The sequence below is a fragment of the Sinocyclocheilus rhinocerous genome, unplaced genomic scaffold (genome assembly GCF_001515625.1).
Source record: "Sinocyclocheilus rhinocerous isolate Xijiao unplaced genomic scaffold, SAMN03320098_v1.1 scaffold2161, whole genome shotgun sequence".
Taxonomy (NCBI): domain Eukaryota; kingdom Metazoa; phylum Chordata; class Actinopteri; order Cypriniformes; family Cyprinidae; genus Sinocyclocheilus; species Sinocyclocheilus rhinocerous.
In genome coordinates this window covers 318698-335966 of record NW_015648277.1, presented here as the reverse complement: position 1 = coordinate 335966, position 17269 = coordinate 318698, and the positions used below count along the sequence as shown (strand labels likewise).

General features: G+C 38.5%; 1 protein-coding gene across 2 annotated transcripts in view; it reads left to right on the top strand.

The window, feature by feature from the left end:
- The first annotated feature begins 1351 nt into the window (after nt 1-1351).
- grin1b (glutamate receptor, ionotropic, N-methyl D-aspartate 1b) overlaps nt 1352-17269 on the top strand; it is a 28174-nt gene continuing 12256 nt past the window's right edge. For both annotated transcript variants that reach the window (XM_016514292.1, XM_016514291.1), the window contains exons 1-18: nt 1352-1894; nt 5728-5862; nt 6493-6669; nt 8369-8431; nt 9155-9252; nt 10302-10423; nt 11152-11326; nt 11865-12009; nt 12502-12588; nt 12686-12821; nt 12908-13035; nt 13222-13386; nt 13883-14001; nt 14453-14565; nt 14701-14849; nt 15422-15579; nt 16818-16979; nt 17153-17262. In XM_016514292.1, coding sequence (XP_016369778.1) covers nt 1646-1894; nt 5728-5862; nt 6493-6669; nt 8369-8431; nt 9155-9252; nt 10302-10423; nt 11152-11326; nt 11865-12009; nt 12502-12588; nt 12686-12821; nt 12908-13035; nt 13222-13386; nt 13883-14001; nt 14453-14565; nt 14701-14849; nt 15422-15579; nt 16818-16979; nt 17153-17262 — 2491 coding nt within the window. In that variant the 5' untranslated portion in view covers nt 1352-1645. The remainder of the gene's footprint in view (nt 1895-5727; nt 5863-6492; nt 6670-8368; nt 8432-9154; nt 9253-10301; nt 10424-11151; nt 11327-11864; nt 12010-12501; nt 12589-12685; nt 12822-12907; nt 13036-13221; nt 13387-13882; nt 14002-14452; nt 14566-14700; nt 14850-15421; nt 15580-16817; nt 16980-17152; nt 17263-17269) is intronic.

Sequence of the window (17269 nt, the reverse complement as noted above, 5' to 3'; positions counted from 1 at the left end):
GATGGAGACAAGCTCCCATTGATTATTTTTTATGAGAAAAAGCAAAGAGAAAACAAGTCTATCGACAGTTCGGCGAGTAAACGATGATCATAATGAATGTATAAGAATGACTCGGATTTATCAGTTTGCCATAAACGGATTTTTCCAAAGACGCAAGCAGGGCTACATTAACTTGTAATGTGTCATATTAAAGGAAACGAACGATATACACATTTAAATGTCACCAAAAGATTAATGGGAAAGCATAAATGATACGATTCCATAGTGAACCAGTTTGTCTGTTTAAATAGCCTACTGGTTGCCTCCTTTTTTGAGAAAATTCTGGACAAGTGATAAACAAAAATACATGATATGCAAAAACGATCATCTTTCAGTCTATGTTTTTTTTATATGCAAATTGTATAATAATTTACACAAAACTAATAGTCTACGCACGTCTTACTGGTTTCGTGTGACTTACACATTAACGTTAGAAAATCCGTCCAATTAGTTCAATCACACGGCACTGTGATGACCTGAGATTTTCCACGCAATAACGCAAATGTTTTGAAGTCTATTCGACCGTGACAGCTCCGTGATATCAGGCGTAATCTGCGAATGCGCGCGCATCAGTGTGCGAGCTGAGTTCTCAGCACCAAGGACAGCGTCTCTCACAGAGCATCAGGTCACCCTTGACAAAACCTTGACTACGATTCAATCACGCCAAGAGCGGGACAAGTGAGCGCAGATGACTGCAACATTACTGCAAAACTGATTTTTCCACCTTCTCCCGAGAGAGAGTGCATATGTGAGGCGACTATCAACAGGAGCCAGCATCATTCTCTACAAAGGCGTGTTGACATGGTTCTTGAATATGAACGGGTTTCATGAGTGAAGCCCATTCCTCTGCGGAGTAGACTGAGGCGATCGCATTCCAGTGCTGCTGGAGAGGACGCAGTGAGAGCGGATCTGTCTAATCAACGGGCATCGACACGCATCCTCCACGGGGCATTCAGCTTGACTCCTCTGCCATCCAGGGCAAAATGCGTCTGGTTCTGTTCGCCTTCCTCATCTCGTGCTCCTGTGCGAGAGGCGGATGCGAACCCAAGACTGTGAATATCGGGGCTGTCCTGAGCCAGAAGAGATATGAACAAGTGTTCAAAGACGCTGTCACCCAAGCCAACAATATATACGGCAAAGATAAGTTCAAGATGAACGCTATTTCTGTCACCCATAAACCAAACGCAATCCAGATGGCACTCTCCGTATGTGAGGATCTCATCTCTAACCAGGTAACACTCGCAAACCAGTCTCTTCAGCTCATGCGAATACTCAGAATAGCCTATAGGCATTTTGACGTTATAATAACATTACTGCAAAACTGATTTTTCCACCTTCTCCCGAGAGAGAGTGCATATGTGAGGCGACTATCAACAGGAGCCAGCATCATTCTCTACAAAGGCGTGTTGACATGGTTCTTGAATATGAACGGGTTTCAAGAGCGGACTCAATGAGTGAAGCCCATTCCTCTGCGGAGTAGACTGAGGCGATCGCATTCCAGTGCTGCTGGAGAGGACGCAGTGAGAGCGGATCTGTCTAATCAACGGGCATCGACACGCATCCTCCACGGGGCACTCAGCTTGACTCCTCTGCCATCCAGGGCAAAATGCGTCTGGTTCTGTTCGCCTTCCTCATCTCGTGCTCCTGTGCGAGAGGCGGATGCGAACCCAAGACTGTGAATATCGGGGCTGTCCTGAGCCAGAAGAGATATGAACAAGTGTTCAAAGACGCTGTCACCCAAGCCAACAATATATACGGCAAAGATAAGTTCAAGATGAACGCTATTTCTGTCACCCATAAACCAAACGCTATCCAGATGGCACTCTCCGTATGTGAGGATCTCATCTCTAACCAGGTAACACTCGCAAACCAGTCTCTTCAGCTCATGCGAATACTCAGAATATAGGCATTTTGACGTTATAATAAAATCTTTAAAAAGAAGATATTTTGAAGTGCCTTGTCACACAATGCTTTCAACGTTTAATTCCTTTAAAAAAAACAGCACTTTTCAGAAACATCTATCTTTCTTTCTTTCTATCTATCTTAATGACTACATTATATTTTTATTATATTGTTAATATTTAAAAACCCCCACCATTTCTATTGACTTATTTTGAAGTGCGAAGTCACCAAGTCTCTGAATTTTTGATAGCATTTTTATTGATTCTTGCAAAGAGAAATCTATCTATCTATCTATCTATCTATCTAATCATATTAGGTTTACCGGGTCGGATGACTCTCTTGTTAATTTAAATTTTATATATCATCATTTTAAAGTATAAGATATCAGTAGCCTATTTTAAATATCTTTTGTCAGATACTTAAATCAAGCTGTCATTTCAATTAATTCATTTTGATATTTTTATTTTATTTTATATATTTATATTTTATTATTTATTTTTTATATTTTTATATATTTGTTTTGGTTGTACGAAGTGTTTCTGGTAAACGCGAAGAAATACAAAATCTTTAAAAGTCAGATTCATAAACCTGCATTCTTTAAAGAAAAGGTATTGTCAGCCAAATTTAGTTATTGCAACTTTGTATTCTGCAAAGGCAAACGCTGCTGCGAATCTCGACTTTAGAGCACATTGCACAAAAGAAAACATTCAACAGGATCGGGGTCCATTTTGACCTTACCGATGAGTGAGCATTGCTGTGATGGGAAGGCTGTAAGGCTGTGCTCAGAGGTTACATGCACTGAGCCTGAAATAATGCAAAGTAGGCTACATAGGATATGTGACAACCTGTGATTCATGTGGAGTCATATAAACACAAATTCAATCATAAGTAAAACATTTAAGGTAACATCACTGACCCCTCTACCAGGCGCCATGGCATCACAGTTGGTCCACCGCCTCTATTTTAATGAAAAACGTAAAACGAGGCCAACATGGCGCCAGCCTCGTAGATAACAGCTGCTTTGTTCTGCGAGGAAAGCTCTAGCAAATTATTACACGGCGGTGGAGGCAGAGATTATGGACTTCGACGCTGTAACACGGATTACCATCCAAGTCACACCCGTCTAACACGCACAGACCCGAGCGTGCGCATACTGTTCATGACAACCAACTCCAAACTGCTGATGTTAGATCAACACTTTGACATTTCGCTGTCAGCTGGCTCCTCCAGCAAGGTTAAATAATTGCTTTACGTTGTAGAAATGCGTCAGTACATAGGTTACAAATTAAAACAGTTATGCGTTGTGTATAACCCTCTACATTGGGAAAATGTTGGTCATTTTAATGGAAAAACACTAGACATACTACAGTAAAAACCCTGACGTTAACTGCAAGTTACCTTAAGGTACAAGGCAAACCAATTTATATATATTTAACAGGACATGACATAATGTAAAATTATTGTAACATATTTATTTAAATATTTGCTTCTTATAATTTCTGCTATCAGTAAAATAGCAGTAAAATAAAAATCGCGGAGCAGAGTAAACTGACAACGCCCCGACAGACAAGACAGAGCAGGTTACTTATAGTATGAAACAATTTGTCATTTGTCATTTTTAAGAAATTCAAACAATAAATACCGTTTTGTGTCTCTTTAATGTGTCGTGACAGATCACTGTTGCGCCTCAATTCAAGCGGCACGTGAACCGATCATCTTTTCATACCTAAAGCACGAAATGAACAGGCCGTGTTGCCAACTTATCAATTTTGTTGCTAAATTTAGCAACTTTTCAGACTACCCTAGCAACTTTTTCTTCCAAAAGCACACATTACTTTAGTTGCTATTTGCAATTGTTCAATTTAATAATAATAATAATAATTGAATAATTGTTCATTTATTATACACCTTGTTAGCTTGTAGCCTACCTGTGATTGTTGATCAGTTAGTACACTGTAAGAAAAATATCTAGAAAAAATTGAAAAATTACTAGTAATTTTCCAGGACATATCCATTATCCGTTGTAACCCTGCAACCTGAAAACACAAAATAATGCAATGCGTAATTTAAAATGCAGGTAAAATTTTTTTTTGAAAAATCAATACGGAAAAATTCCTTCATATTAACATAGAAGATTGTGCCCTATTTTTACAGACACTTCTTAGAGTACGAACTAACTACTAATACACTGCTTAAAACTATAATTGTTCAGAATATGTAGTTTTACTAATTTACTATCTAATAAAAAAATTTAAATTGTTCAAAAATGTGTGTTCAATAATTCAGTGTTGTATTTAAAAATATTTATTAATATTAATATTATATTATGCATTTATATTATTTTACGAACAAATTTAAATTAACATTTTTAACATTTTTGCTGAGATTTGATGCAGTGACAATTTTGCGTCATGATTACGTAATGACATCATCGAGCAAAGACATCACAACATAATTTAGCAACTTTTAGCAACAAATTGACCTTCCTTTAGCAACTTCCCCTGAAAATTAGATGTCAACACTGTGAACAGGAATGAACATCAGAACGTATTTAATTTCAACCGCGGAAAGACGTCAATACACAAAATTTTTCAAGTTTAAATTCACCAAAATTAATCTACTCTCCTGTCTGATTTGTTTGTCAGGCAAGATGGCGGATTTAGCATTAAGATTGGTCAGATTGCCTGTCAATCAAGCCAGCTGACTGTACATTATCCCGCCTATCATACGGCTACACACCAAATAAATACATCGCAAGAAATTTTTATTAGAATTTTTAAATTTTACCTGTATATTGTCTTAAAGCTTCCGCTAAGAACATTTCGCTGATTTTCTCTGAGGTCATTTTCGCGCCACTATGAAACGAGAGAGCACGAAATCCTAAAGGCGTGAAAGTAGCGTCGCGCTATAGTTTTTTTTTTTCAGTTACCCGGATGATCGACTGCGTCCATGCCTGATAGTGCCCTGCGAAGTGGACTTCACTCCATATTAAATGAGATTCCAAATTGCAGAAGCATATATTGTTTAGCTCAGGCCCTGCACACTGTATAGGGAAGAACATGGATACATCACTTCACAAAAAGCAAATAAGTACATTTACCAACCTTTCATCGCAACTGGAGTTTCATCTGTGCTCGATGACGCTGTATTTCAAGCGAACTTCGACAGATGCCCTGCTTCTAGTGAGCTTTGCAGTAAATACTAAGTAGGGACCCTGTGAATCTGCAATGCAGTCGCCACAATTGACCAATCAGAATCTAATAAGTCATGTAATATTCAGAGGCGGACAGTAACTAAGTAGCCTACATTTACTTGAGTATTGTACTTAAGTACACTTTTTGAGTATCTGTACTTGAGTATTAATTTTTCTGGAAACCTATGACTTTAACTTCACTACATTTGAAAGACTGTTATTTTATTAAAAGTTATTTTATTGTCATATTTGTTAGCTTAGTGGTATTTGTTTGGCAACAATTCCCATTTGAATAATATGGTCTGTTTACTGTTTTTATGGTCTGTTTACTGTTTACAAGTTTACTGTTAGTACTATTAGTCGTCTAGTTAAAAGTGTTGTTATGGTTATCAATATTTTTCTATTACAGATTTTAGTAGATCAAGTAGGTTTGTATAGCTATACATTGTATCATTCATTCATTCATTTAGTATTTGTATTGATTAATTGATTGATTAGAGGCCTTTTACAGTGTAGTTTAGAAGTGACAAAATCAAAACAAGTGACAAGACTTTGTCAGATTTCTCTCCTCACTATGATCCTCATGTCCTCAGGTTTATGCGATCTTGGTGAGCCACCCACCCCAGTCCAACGACCATCTAACTCCCACTCCGGTGTCCTACACAGCTGGTTTTTACCGTATCCCGGTAGTGGGCCTCACCACCCGCATGTCCATCTACTCTGATAAGGTGTGTGTGGGAGACCACCAGCAGCTGGTTTATGACTCAGTATATTTCAGACAGAAATTCTGCTTGCGTTCCACTGCAGATGTCATCTGTCCTTTTCTTCAGTCACCTTTTTTAATATGGTTTGCTTGGAGTTTTGAAGTGTGAAAACCTTTTCTGCAGGATATAGTGTAGCGAAGCCCTGAAAATATATTTTTGCATGACGGTCCACCTCCAGGGCTGCGTTTCCCAAAAGCATCGTAAGCTTAAGTACATCTTAGACCCATTGAAACCAATGGAGCTACGATCAACTTAGGCTAACGGTGCTTTTGGGAAACGCAACCTAGGATGGTTTTCTATTCCTCCTCCAGAGCAGAATAATTTGATAAATGTTTACTTGTTTTTAGTTCTAATGTGGTCATTCTTTTAGACCTTTAATTAAAAACTCTCATAAATACTGCATATAGCGTCATGATCGATTGCCTCTTTTAGGTTCACTTATACTCTTTGCCTTATGGCATCTTGGCACGCTAAGAAGTGATGTTTGGATCCGTCTCTAAATTAATTACAGTTAAAGTGATTAAATCCTAATGAACTGGAATTGCTTCGGGCCTTTGAGATTCACTAGTTCTTTCCCCACAACCGTCCATCTAGAGCATCCACCTCTCCTTCCTGCGCACGGTGCCACCCTATTCCCACCAAGCCCAAGTGTGGTTTGACATGATGCGTGAGTTCCAGTGGAATCACATCATCCTGATTGTGAGTGATGACCACGAGGGCAGAGCGGCACAGAAAAGACTGGAAACCCTGCTGGAGGAAAGGGAGACGAAGGTGAGATGCGTGGGCTGCCGACTCACACGGCCCAGCGTGTAAATGAGTGTGTGTGTGTAAGTCAGCGTGTGTTCCTGTAATCAATATCTCAGAGGTCCTCTATGTATGTTAAATGTTTCCTTTTTTCTGTTGTGTAAACATTTCTTTCCATCGGCTAACATTATTTATGCTAGAGGCATCAGCAGCGTCTTAAGGTGGTTTATCTGCAAAACTTTGTACTTTTCTACTCATCTCACATTGCTTTTTACCATAGTCAGATTCTCCTATTTGTCTATCCACAACAGGAGCAAAATGAGGGACTTAGCCTGGGGCTGTGCAAAAAATCAACAGCAAGGGGATTTGGTTGTTTTGCATTTCTGTGATTCTGTGAGAATTTCTTCCCAGCAACAGACTGTGACTGATTTATTGAGTGTTCTCTGTGTGCAGCTGTGTGCTGTTCAGTATTTCACATTATGTAAGAAAGTATTTTACAATAAATTTGAAGCTGAAGGTAGTTATGCATCATGTGAGCATTAAACCTCATCAACATTTGCATTTGTACACATACGTAATGAAAGGTTACATATGCAGTGTCTAAATTAGAACAAAATAATGATTTGTAATTCACTAAAAAGAGCCATTTCTTCGGGATCTGAATCCATTAGCATGGCACTGTATTTTTAGGACACCCGCGATGTCGTTGCAATGTCATTTTCAATAATGGCAGCCCCAAGGCCAGCTGTTTTTATATGCACATTCTCAGACTGTTTTGGGAATCAGTAGAAGGGCTCATGAAAGTCTTTTGCTTGTGTTAGTTATTACAACAAAACTTTGCCTGCACGTTGTCCACACGGTTGGATGGCTGTATATTAAAACTGCAAATTAAAGCCATTTTGATAGACAAGAAAAACAACAGTTTTTCTCAGTCCGTTGAGAGTTTAGGGGGCAAACAGGCTTTTTTTTTATACAGTCAGGCACAAAAAAATCTTAAAACTACAAATATGTATTAAATGCATAAAAACGATCTCAAATAATCCATGTCCATCTATTTAATCTAGGAGAGTTTTACTCATTTTACTTGGGCTCTCCAAAAGCAACAAATACTTGACAGACAAACATAACAAAATATAGGTAATCCAAATTCTGTGGCTCTGAAAAATGTGCATTATCTAGATAGAGTGCTTGAAATATTTTATTTCGGGCCATATGTCTGGACAGACATGACTTGAGGCAGCAGCTTGCTGTGCTTCATGGACTGTAGCTGATGTTCTTTTACGGTAGATTGACAAAGAAATTTAAATTGATGGATGGGATTAGGCTGCGCTTGAATGTACTGCACAATTAACAAACAGCAATGCATTATAACGAAACAGAGACATTAGTGCTTATTATTAATTGTGCTAAAGCAAGGAGCACACTCAGGGCAAGTGTTTTAATTAAATTCAAGTGAAAAGGTTCAATTAAAATGAAATATTATGAAAAGAATTAAAGGAGGAGAAGTCATGGAAATAATAGCGTGCGGGTTCAGGCCATATGCAAGGATAGATAAGGTTGTCTGCTCCATGTAGTCTTTGTTGATGTTTTTGCAAGCCCCAGGATTCGAGTTTCCCAATTTGAAGCAGAAAAGTGGAGATTTGTTGGAATGCTTTACTGCGCACCATTTATAACTGTTTATAATATTCTGTGTCTGCATATTTTCTCTGTGCACATTATTCATCAGAGTAAAAACAGGAACTATGAAAACCTCGACCAACTGTCCTTTGACAACAAGCGAGGACCCAAGGTATATTTGCATGGTCAATGCACGCCGCCCAAAAGTTATCTGAAAGTAGCCACTAGAAAGCAGTCAAACAATCAACAAACCGATTCCAGAGATCCTTATCCTGCCAGCACGTCTATTTATTTGGATTCTTTTTATGATTTCAATCGAGAATGGGTTATTTTTTCTGTTAAAGCGTATACAAAAACTCGCTCCCCCACCTCTCACTTTTTTATTTTTGTGTAAAGGAATGCATGTATTGAAGCCAGCAAGATTGCAAGTCTATTCTTTTGACAGTGCGTGGAGATCTGGTCGTGTGGGACAGGCACTATCCAGATGTTACTCCCACCTTTCTGCAGCATTTCTTCCTTTTTGTTGTTTTTTTGGTTTTTGGTTGGGAAAGAAGCCACCACCATCACCACCTTCCTTCACCTGTTTTTTGCTTTCCGGTTGCATCAATCTTCTTCTCCCTCTTCCTGTAACATGCACGTTTTTCCTTGGAATCTTGATTCCTTTGAGTTTGCATGTGAAAATGCAGAACTTTTTACCTGCTCCAAGCTTACTTAAGTTTTTTTCATTTAAGCAGATTATCACAGAAACTTTTTTTTACTTCATTTTTTAAAACCCCTCCCCCCTCCGAAAAAAAAAAGGAAAGAAAAAGGAGAAAAAAAAACGCAAGCGCTCAAAGAGCATGGTTCATGGTGGGGATGAGTCACCTACTTGACTAATGTTGTGTCCTAATCCCAGGCAGAGAAAGTGCTCCTGTTCTGCCAAGACACAAATCTGACGGCTCTGCTCCAGGAAGCCAAAGAGCTAGAGGCCAGAGTTATCATCCTGTCTGCAAGGTGAGTTCATCTCCACTGTTTAACCCATCATCGCTAATCGCTATTGTTACTGAATAATGCATTTGGCCAGCCAAGAGACTGACTTAGTGCAGGCAAAAATGACGAAGCTTGGGTTCGAGAATTCTGAAAAGATATCTGTGCTACTGTTTAATTCAGGTGGAATTTTAAATTGAATTGGTCACATCTCACAGGAAATTGACACCGATTTTGAATTAAAATGGACTGGAATGATAGGACTATGATTGGACTGATTTACTAAATTGCAAGCCAAAGAAATTCAGGTAGTGCATTATGGGAAATAAAGTGTTCTATCCTGGGGCTGTGTTACAGAAACATCCTATCCTATTTGTTTAGTAACCTTGGTAATTTCACTTAGGAAATAAAACTGTTTTCACATCAAGTCAAAAATAAAGATAGGAAGTTTCTGTTATACAGCCCCTGGTCCACAAAAGTTCATTTGTTAAATAAATTATAATATAATAATTTAATATGATATGATATAATATAAGCCAAGATGGACAACTCTTGTTTTGGCAAATGTAACTTTTCTAGTAAATTACAGTTTAAAAAAATTACAATTGATTTTCTTTCTTTTTTTTAAAAATATACTTCCTTACATTCAGAATCCAAAATCATGTTCGGTTCAAAGTTCAGTTTAGATTAAGGAATTGAATCAGAATTTAAAAGACATTCTCAGTGCACTGCATATATTTGAACCATTTCAGTGAGTTGATGCATTAAAATATTAAAAATGATTGCAAATAAAGCTAAAATGTCCAGCCTCAGTACAAACACTTCATAAGGTGTTTTCTGATGAAATGAGCCAACATCTAATTTGTTAACAAGAGATTACCTCAAAATGTCAGACAGTTTCGCTGCCCTTCATGAGTCACTCATAATCAGGCCCACACAGAATATGCAAACAGACTTGGGGGAAATCTGAGGCATTCTGCGTAATGATTTAAACATGGCAAAATGTTTTTTACATTCTTGCTGGTGACTACAAATATATTTAACATAGAAATAAGCTAATCTTTGTCCAATCACAGTGAAGACGAAGCCGCAGCCATTTACAAAGCAGCGCGCCAGCTCAATATGACAGGCTCTGGTTATGTGTGGCTGGTTGGAGAAAGGGAGATGTCTGGTAAAGCACTGAGTGAAGCCCCAGATGGTATGTACTTTTCATCCTCTCCATTTTCATCCGCTCTTTCTATCTCTCTCTGTCTCTCTCTCTCTCTCTCGCTCTCGCTCTCCCAGGCTTCTTAACAAACTGAACATGTTTGCCTTTTAAGCTTTTTATACGATTACAATTTGCAATCCCCACCAACGAATCAGTGTCTGTGCTGTACTTGCGTGTTTAAACGTTTAAACATCTCCATGTTTAAAGGTTTTAAACACAGTGATTCTTTACTCATTGTACTGTGCTTTATGTCTAATGTTTAATTTGATTCATTTTTGAGTGTTTGTCCTTTCTTTCAGTAGACAACAAATGATGCAATAGAGAGTTGTGGTAATCCATATTGGTTTGAATGTGCATACATTTTTAAGGTTTGGCTGTCATGAGTTTATTTATAAGTGGTGCTTTGCTACCTCCACATTGAGGTGTGGATATGATGGTAAGCAACAACCGCATTTCTTTGTTCCCGGCTTCTTTATATACACATCTGTGTTCAACTTCACGCCATTCTGCTCAGTGCTGACCCTGTCCTGACCCCCCATGACTTTCACAGTCCTTCGGTCTGTCTTGAGACAATTTGTCGCTCATATGCAATGCACGTTTGTTTCTCTCTCTGGCAATGTGTGCATTTCTTTATTACGAGTATGCCTTGACGTGTTCTTGAAGTGAGAGTCGTGTTGTGAGGCATTAGCCAACACCATGTAATGTTGTCAACTGGGCAGGCTTGCTCGGCCTTCAGCTTATCAATGGCAAGAACGAGTCTGCACACATCTACGATGCCGTGGCTGTGGTGGCCCAGTCCATTCAGGAGCTCTTTGAGAAGGAGAATATCACAGAGCCTCCTCGAGGCTGTGTTGGCAATACAAACATCTGGAAGACTGGCCCACTCTTCAAACGGTGAGGCCAGGGATGAGCGCTGGCTAGCATTCGCTAGCTTTCCAACCAACCATCCATTTGCTGTCATGCATTATCATACATTACCACTGGTCTGGCACTGACAAGAGTGGAAGCATTCACACCACAAATATTGAAACCGCTAGCTTTGGGCTTCTAAAACCACGCCTTGACTCCTCAAACAGAGTAATAAGCGAGTGCAAGGACACATCAAGCCTGTTAAGTTGTTGCTTACATTGGCCTTGTGAAATCTGGTGGTACCAATTTGCATTTGAGACCCAATTTGAGACCCTTACAGGTGTAATTTCTGTTCTCCTATGTCTGTGCCTGCACATTATACGTGCCATCTGACTCCACCCCACTCCACACGACACCCCCTAACTCTTCCCTAGTTATCGTCATGTCTTTTTCTAAGACATACCTGCATCTCCATCTCTGTATTTCTGGTAAACTTTCATTACTTCCAGTCATCGTCAATGTCTTCCTTTGTGTTTAAATGAGCATTTTGTGCCTTTTCTAAAAAACCCCTTTGGTGTACTAGAGTGCTGATGTCATCCAAGTATCCAGATGGCCTTACAGGCCGCGTGGAGTTTAATGATGACGGAGACAGGAGGTTCGCCCACTACAGCATTCTGAACTACCAGAAAACCCGGCTGGTGCAAGTGGGCGTCTACAATGGCTCGCAAGTATGAAATCGGCTTAGTCTTTTTAATAAGCTGTCCTTCTGCTCAGTGCAAACATTTGCTATTTTAACAGTTTGGACAGTAGCGCACTGTAATTTAATTGTAACACTTTACAGTAAGTGTACAGTATTAAGTTTCATGAACCATCAATGAACAGCCGGGTTTTTTTTTTTTTAATGTTCATTTGTAAATATACTATAGTTCATCGTTAATTTGAAGTACAGTAGCTGTTAATTAACTATACAAATTGTCAATGTATATGTATGAATTAACGTTTAACTAAGATTAATGTTTTAAAAGTGATTGACTTATCCTAAAAATGTTGAATAATGCAAAAACAACATTTACACTATTTCAGCTGATGCTTACAAATGAGCAAAAAGGAGCCTACATATACAGTGAAAAACATTAGTTGTCAGTATTTTCTTTCAACTTCAACTATATCCAGTATAAATATAAAATGACAGTTCTTGACAGGAAAATATTATGTTTCAGGTTGTAATGAACACTCAGAGGAAGATTATTTGGCCAGGAGGAGAGACTGAAAAGCCAAAAGGGTATCAGATGTCAACAAGATTAAAGGTACTTTATTGCAGGGCTTTTTATGTGTACTTTAAAAAAAATATATAAATAAATTGAAAACCATGCATTGACATTCAGTTCTCTTGTTATTTGGTAGATTGTCACCATTCATCAAGAGCCCTTTGTGTATGTGAAACCAACGCTACGAGATGGAACATGTAAGGAAGAGTTCACTGTAAATGGAGTCCTGATCAAAAAAGTGATCTGCACTGGCCCCAATGAGACCATTCCAGGTAGGCATTATGTATTATATTAAATACAGTTTGTTGAACCAAAGTTGTGCTTTGTCCAGATCTGACAATCTTGTGTAACACTATAGGTCGCCCCATAGTGCCTCAGTGCTGCTATGGGTTCTGCATTGACCTTTTGATCAAACTTGCAATGACAATGAACTTCACCTATGAAGTGCATCTAGTGGCTGATGGCAAATTTGGCACTCAGGAGCGTGTGAGTAATACGATAACTTTATTGATTCTTCACCAGTCGGAAGCTTTGCATATCTTTTCCAAGGTCATGCAACTAGGCTTGACTGCACATTTCCAAGTCTTTCTTCACAGATGCTGTTAAGAATCTGCTGAAATATACATAAAGTAAAGTGCATTTAATTGCTTAATGTTATCTCCATGATACCAGGTAAATAACAGCAACAAGAAGGAGTGGAATGGCATGATGGGAGAGCTCCTGAGTGGCTTGGCAGACATGATCGTGGCTCCACTTACAATCAACAATGAACGAGCCCAGTATATAGAGTTCTCGAAACCATTCAAGTACCAGGGGCTCACAATACTTGTCAAAAAGGTGAGCCTCAGATGACCTACAGATCATTGTTTGGCTTTAGAGGGACAGTTCATTCAAAAATGAACATTTGAAATATAGATATTTTTCTTTTTTGGATGAACTCTCCCTTGTTGGAAACGGCATTATTCCATGAGGCCAATGAGGAAAAAAATGGAAGATCTGGTGTCAGTTTCATTTCAGTTTTTAACTTCAAGTTTCAAATAAAGTATCTGAAATGTAATTAATTTTTGGAAAAATCCTCTGAGAACATGATTTTCTAGGACAGAAATAGTATAACAGTTTCTCGATTTAATTAAATTCCCTGAAGTGGACTTATCTCTGTACTGAGACGCTGTGATAACGCTGTGATAAATCAATTGACTCTGGAGTACAGTGAAATCTATTAATACACCTCTGACCATTGTAGATGTAGACTCCATTTGATGCTTCATATGGCGATGCATGTGGCAATGTGGGTGGTGTTTGTTGGGTTGGATAAAACTGTGTTGTTTTGCAGGAAATACCGCGCAGTACACTGGACTCGTTCATGCAGCCTTTTCAGAGCACTCTGTGGTTACTGGTGGGTCTATCGGTCCATGTTGTGGCGGTGATGCTCTACCTATTAGACCGTTTCAGGTAAAGAACAATATTTGTTACATGCATAACACCTTAATGGGGTAGTTTATCCAGAAATGTAAATTCTGTCATCATTTACTCACCCTCATGTCATTCTAAAGCTGTATGATGTTTTGTTCTTTGGAACACCAAAGAAGATATTTTGTCTATACTGTAAAAATATACAATAAAGAGACAACATTCTTCAAAATATCTTCTGTGTTCTGAAGAAGTAAGAAAATCATGATGAAAATGACATGAAGGTGACAAGACTTTCATTTTTGAGTGAACTAGCCCTGTAAAACTCACCCTTGGATAGATGTAGGAATGATTGAACACACAGATGTGAGAATGTAGCCTGGTATTAAGAAAGTTTGCAGAAGATATCAAAAGTTTGGCTGAAGGCTAGCAACATTTTTTGGATGCAGTTTAAAAGCATCTGTCTCTGACTGATATGCACTTTGCTGTGCAGCCCGTTTGGAAGGTTTAAAGTAAATAGTGAAGAGGAAGAAGAAGATGCCCTCACCTTATCCTCTGCTATGTGGTTCTCCTGGGGTGTACTTCTGAACTCCGGCATTGGAGAAGGTAGACATCAGCAATAAGATTATTATTCAGTATGTTGGTGCTGCGAGGTGGAAATATTGCTGACTCTGTGTTTGATTGATTGTGCAGTAAGCATATTTTTCTTTATCGCTCTCACCTCTCCGCTTACATTCACAGGTGCCCCTCGGAGCTTTTCAGCAAGGATTTTAGGTATGGTGTGGGCTGGTTTTGCTATGATTATAGTTGCATCTTATACTGCCAATTTGGCAGCTTTCCTAGTGCTGGATCGGCCTGAGGAGCGCATTACCGGCATCAACGACCCTAGGGTGAGTGCTAAATATGAAGCAGCTTTGCATGTTATACAACAGAATATCAAATAAGACTCTAAATTACCATGCACCGATATTTCACATGCTATAAAAACACCACATATAATTAAGCACGGCGAGGACACATAATTATGGGTCATTCGTTCCCAAAGGTTATTTTTATTTGCCTTGTTTCATCATAACAATCATGTTAGTTCTGTCATGTGGGCTGAACATTTACAAAGGACTCAATTTAAACATTTAAAAAGGAGATTTTGAAAAAAAGGATTTAATGACATTTTATGAGATATATATTGATAAATTTACACTTGTGTTATTATTACAGTTGTAGGTGCACAGAAACAGACTTCAGTGAACATTTTTAGGTCACGCTTACCTTGGTTTACCTCTATTCCCACAGACATTTTCCTCTCAGAAATATTTCATGTAATTGCAAAGTCCATACTTTTGATTTGCAGACACCAAACACCAGTTTACTTTAATTATTCATCATGTTTTGAATACATTTATCTTGTGTAGCAAGATATCACAGTTCATCCAGACCGTCCCACTGTTACCTTGTATTCCAGCTGCGAAACCCATCAGACAAGTTCATCTACGCCACAGTGAAGCAGAGCTCTGTGGACATTTACTTCCGGCGCCAAGTTGAGCTAAGCACCATGTACCGCCACATGGAAAAGCACAACTACGAGAGCGCTGCTGAAGCCATCCAGGCCGTGCGAGACAAGTCAGTCAATAATCAAGAGTTTCCACTAATAATTCTATTTTTGCTATGTCAGGACAGGTTTATTGGAAGCTGTTGTTTTAAATCTTTAAAAGCACAATATTCAAACAGGGGCTGGGCATAGATATGGATGCCAGGAATTGGGCGGCAGAAAGCTAAATTACCAGTCAGTATAAAGGGTGACACATCCTCCTCTCCCCTCAGTGTGTGTGTGGAGAGCAGAGAGAGGCTAACCCCCTGTTAGAGTGATTACAGTACAGTATTGATGCTGAATACAAAGCAGGGTAGGGAGCTGTATTTTAAAGAAGGACCTTCACTACAAGGCTAGGATGGGAACAGATGGCAGACTGCCAGTGTGTTTAATACATTTTCCCTACTGATTTTTAACATCTGGAGTTCTATAATCTCCAGGAATTAGTTCCACTTATCTCCATTTAGAAGATGCCAGTTCTCAGGCGTTGGTATAAAAAGTAGTAGAGGTGAAGGTGTTTTTATTTTTTTAAATCCAGATGTCTGAGACAATGACAAACTGGGATTTAATTTGATCTCATTTAAACCTGCAAATAAACAAAGTTTAGGATTTTAAAAAATGTTTAACAAAGAAACATTGTGACATGAAATGAAAAATAAATACTTAAGATTCTGAATTATTTCTAGGTCACTAATGAAATGTTAATTTGTGTCATTTTTAGAGTCGTGTGACTCTTTGTACAGACAGATCTGCTTGCTTCCACTTGAAGCACAAGATGTTCTTTGGATCATTCTCAAATCATGCTGCATCAAATGAATCATCAGGTTTCACTCAAACTTGTGGAGTTAATGCAGCTTGTTTGCTGCTGTCATTAAAACAAAAGGAGGACAAAATACTAAGACGTTTTAAAATTGTAATAATTGATCATTATACGTTGCAGTAAAGTATTTACAATGTTACAAAGAAAAATCCTTTTAAACTTTAATCAAAAATTCCTGAGGACATTTTTTTTTTAGGTTTACTGTTAACAACCCTGATAATAATAAGAAATGTATTTTTAAGGACCAAATAAAGCAATGGCTGCTTAAAATTCAGCTCAATTATATTATTTTTAAATTATATTATTTAAAATCATAATATTTCACAGTATTACTGTTTTTACTATATCAGATGATGCCGCCTTGATGAGCATAATAGCAAATAGGGAAAGAAAAACATTTTAAATTGCAAAAATGCAACGTTTTTTCACGTATATTTTTTCTACCCATAGCAAACTCCACGCGTTTATATGGGATTCAGCAGTGTTGGAGTTTGAGGCCTCGCAGAAATGTGACCTGGTCACCACAGGCGAGCTGTTTTTCCGCTCTGGATTTGGTATCGGGATGCGTAAAGATAGCCCGTGGAAGCAAAATGTCTCACTGGCCATCCTCAGGTAATCTCAATCAAGACTAATCATCCACAGTGCGCAGCTATACTTTTGTTTGTTTTTCTTTCTTTTTTTCTCTTCCTTTCAGCTAATCCCTAGGCTTACCGCAATCTGTCAACTGTTTCTATTTCTGGAATAACGGATTGTTTGACTGATGTGTTGGGTCTCTGAACTAATAGTTCCCACGAGAATGGCTTCATGGAGGACTTGGATAAAACCTGGGTCCGTTATCAGGAGTGTGACTCCAGAAGCAATGCACCAGCCACGCTCACTTTCGAGAATATGGCAGGTATGAT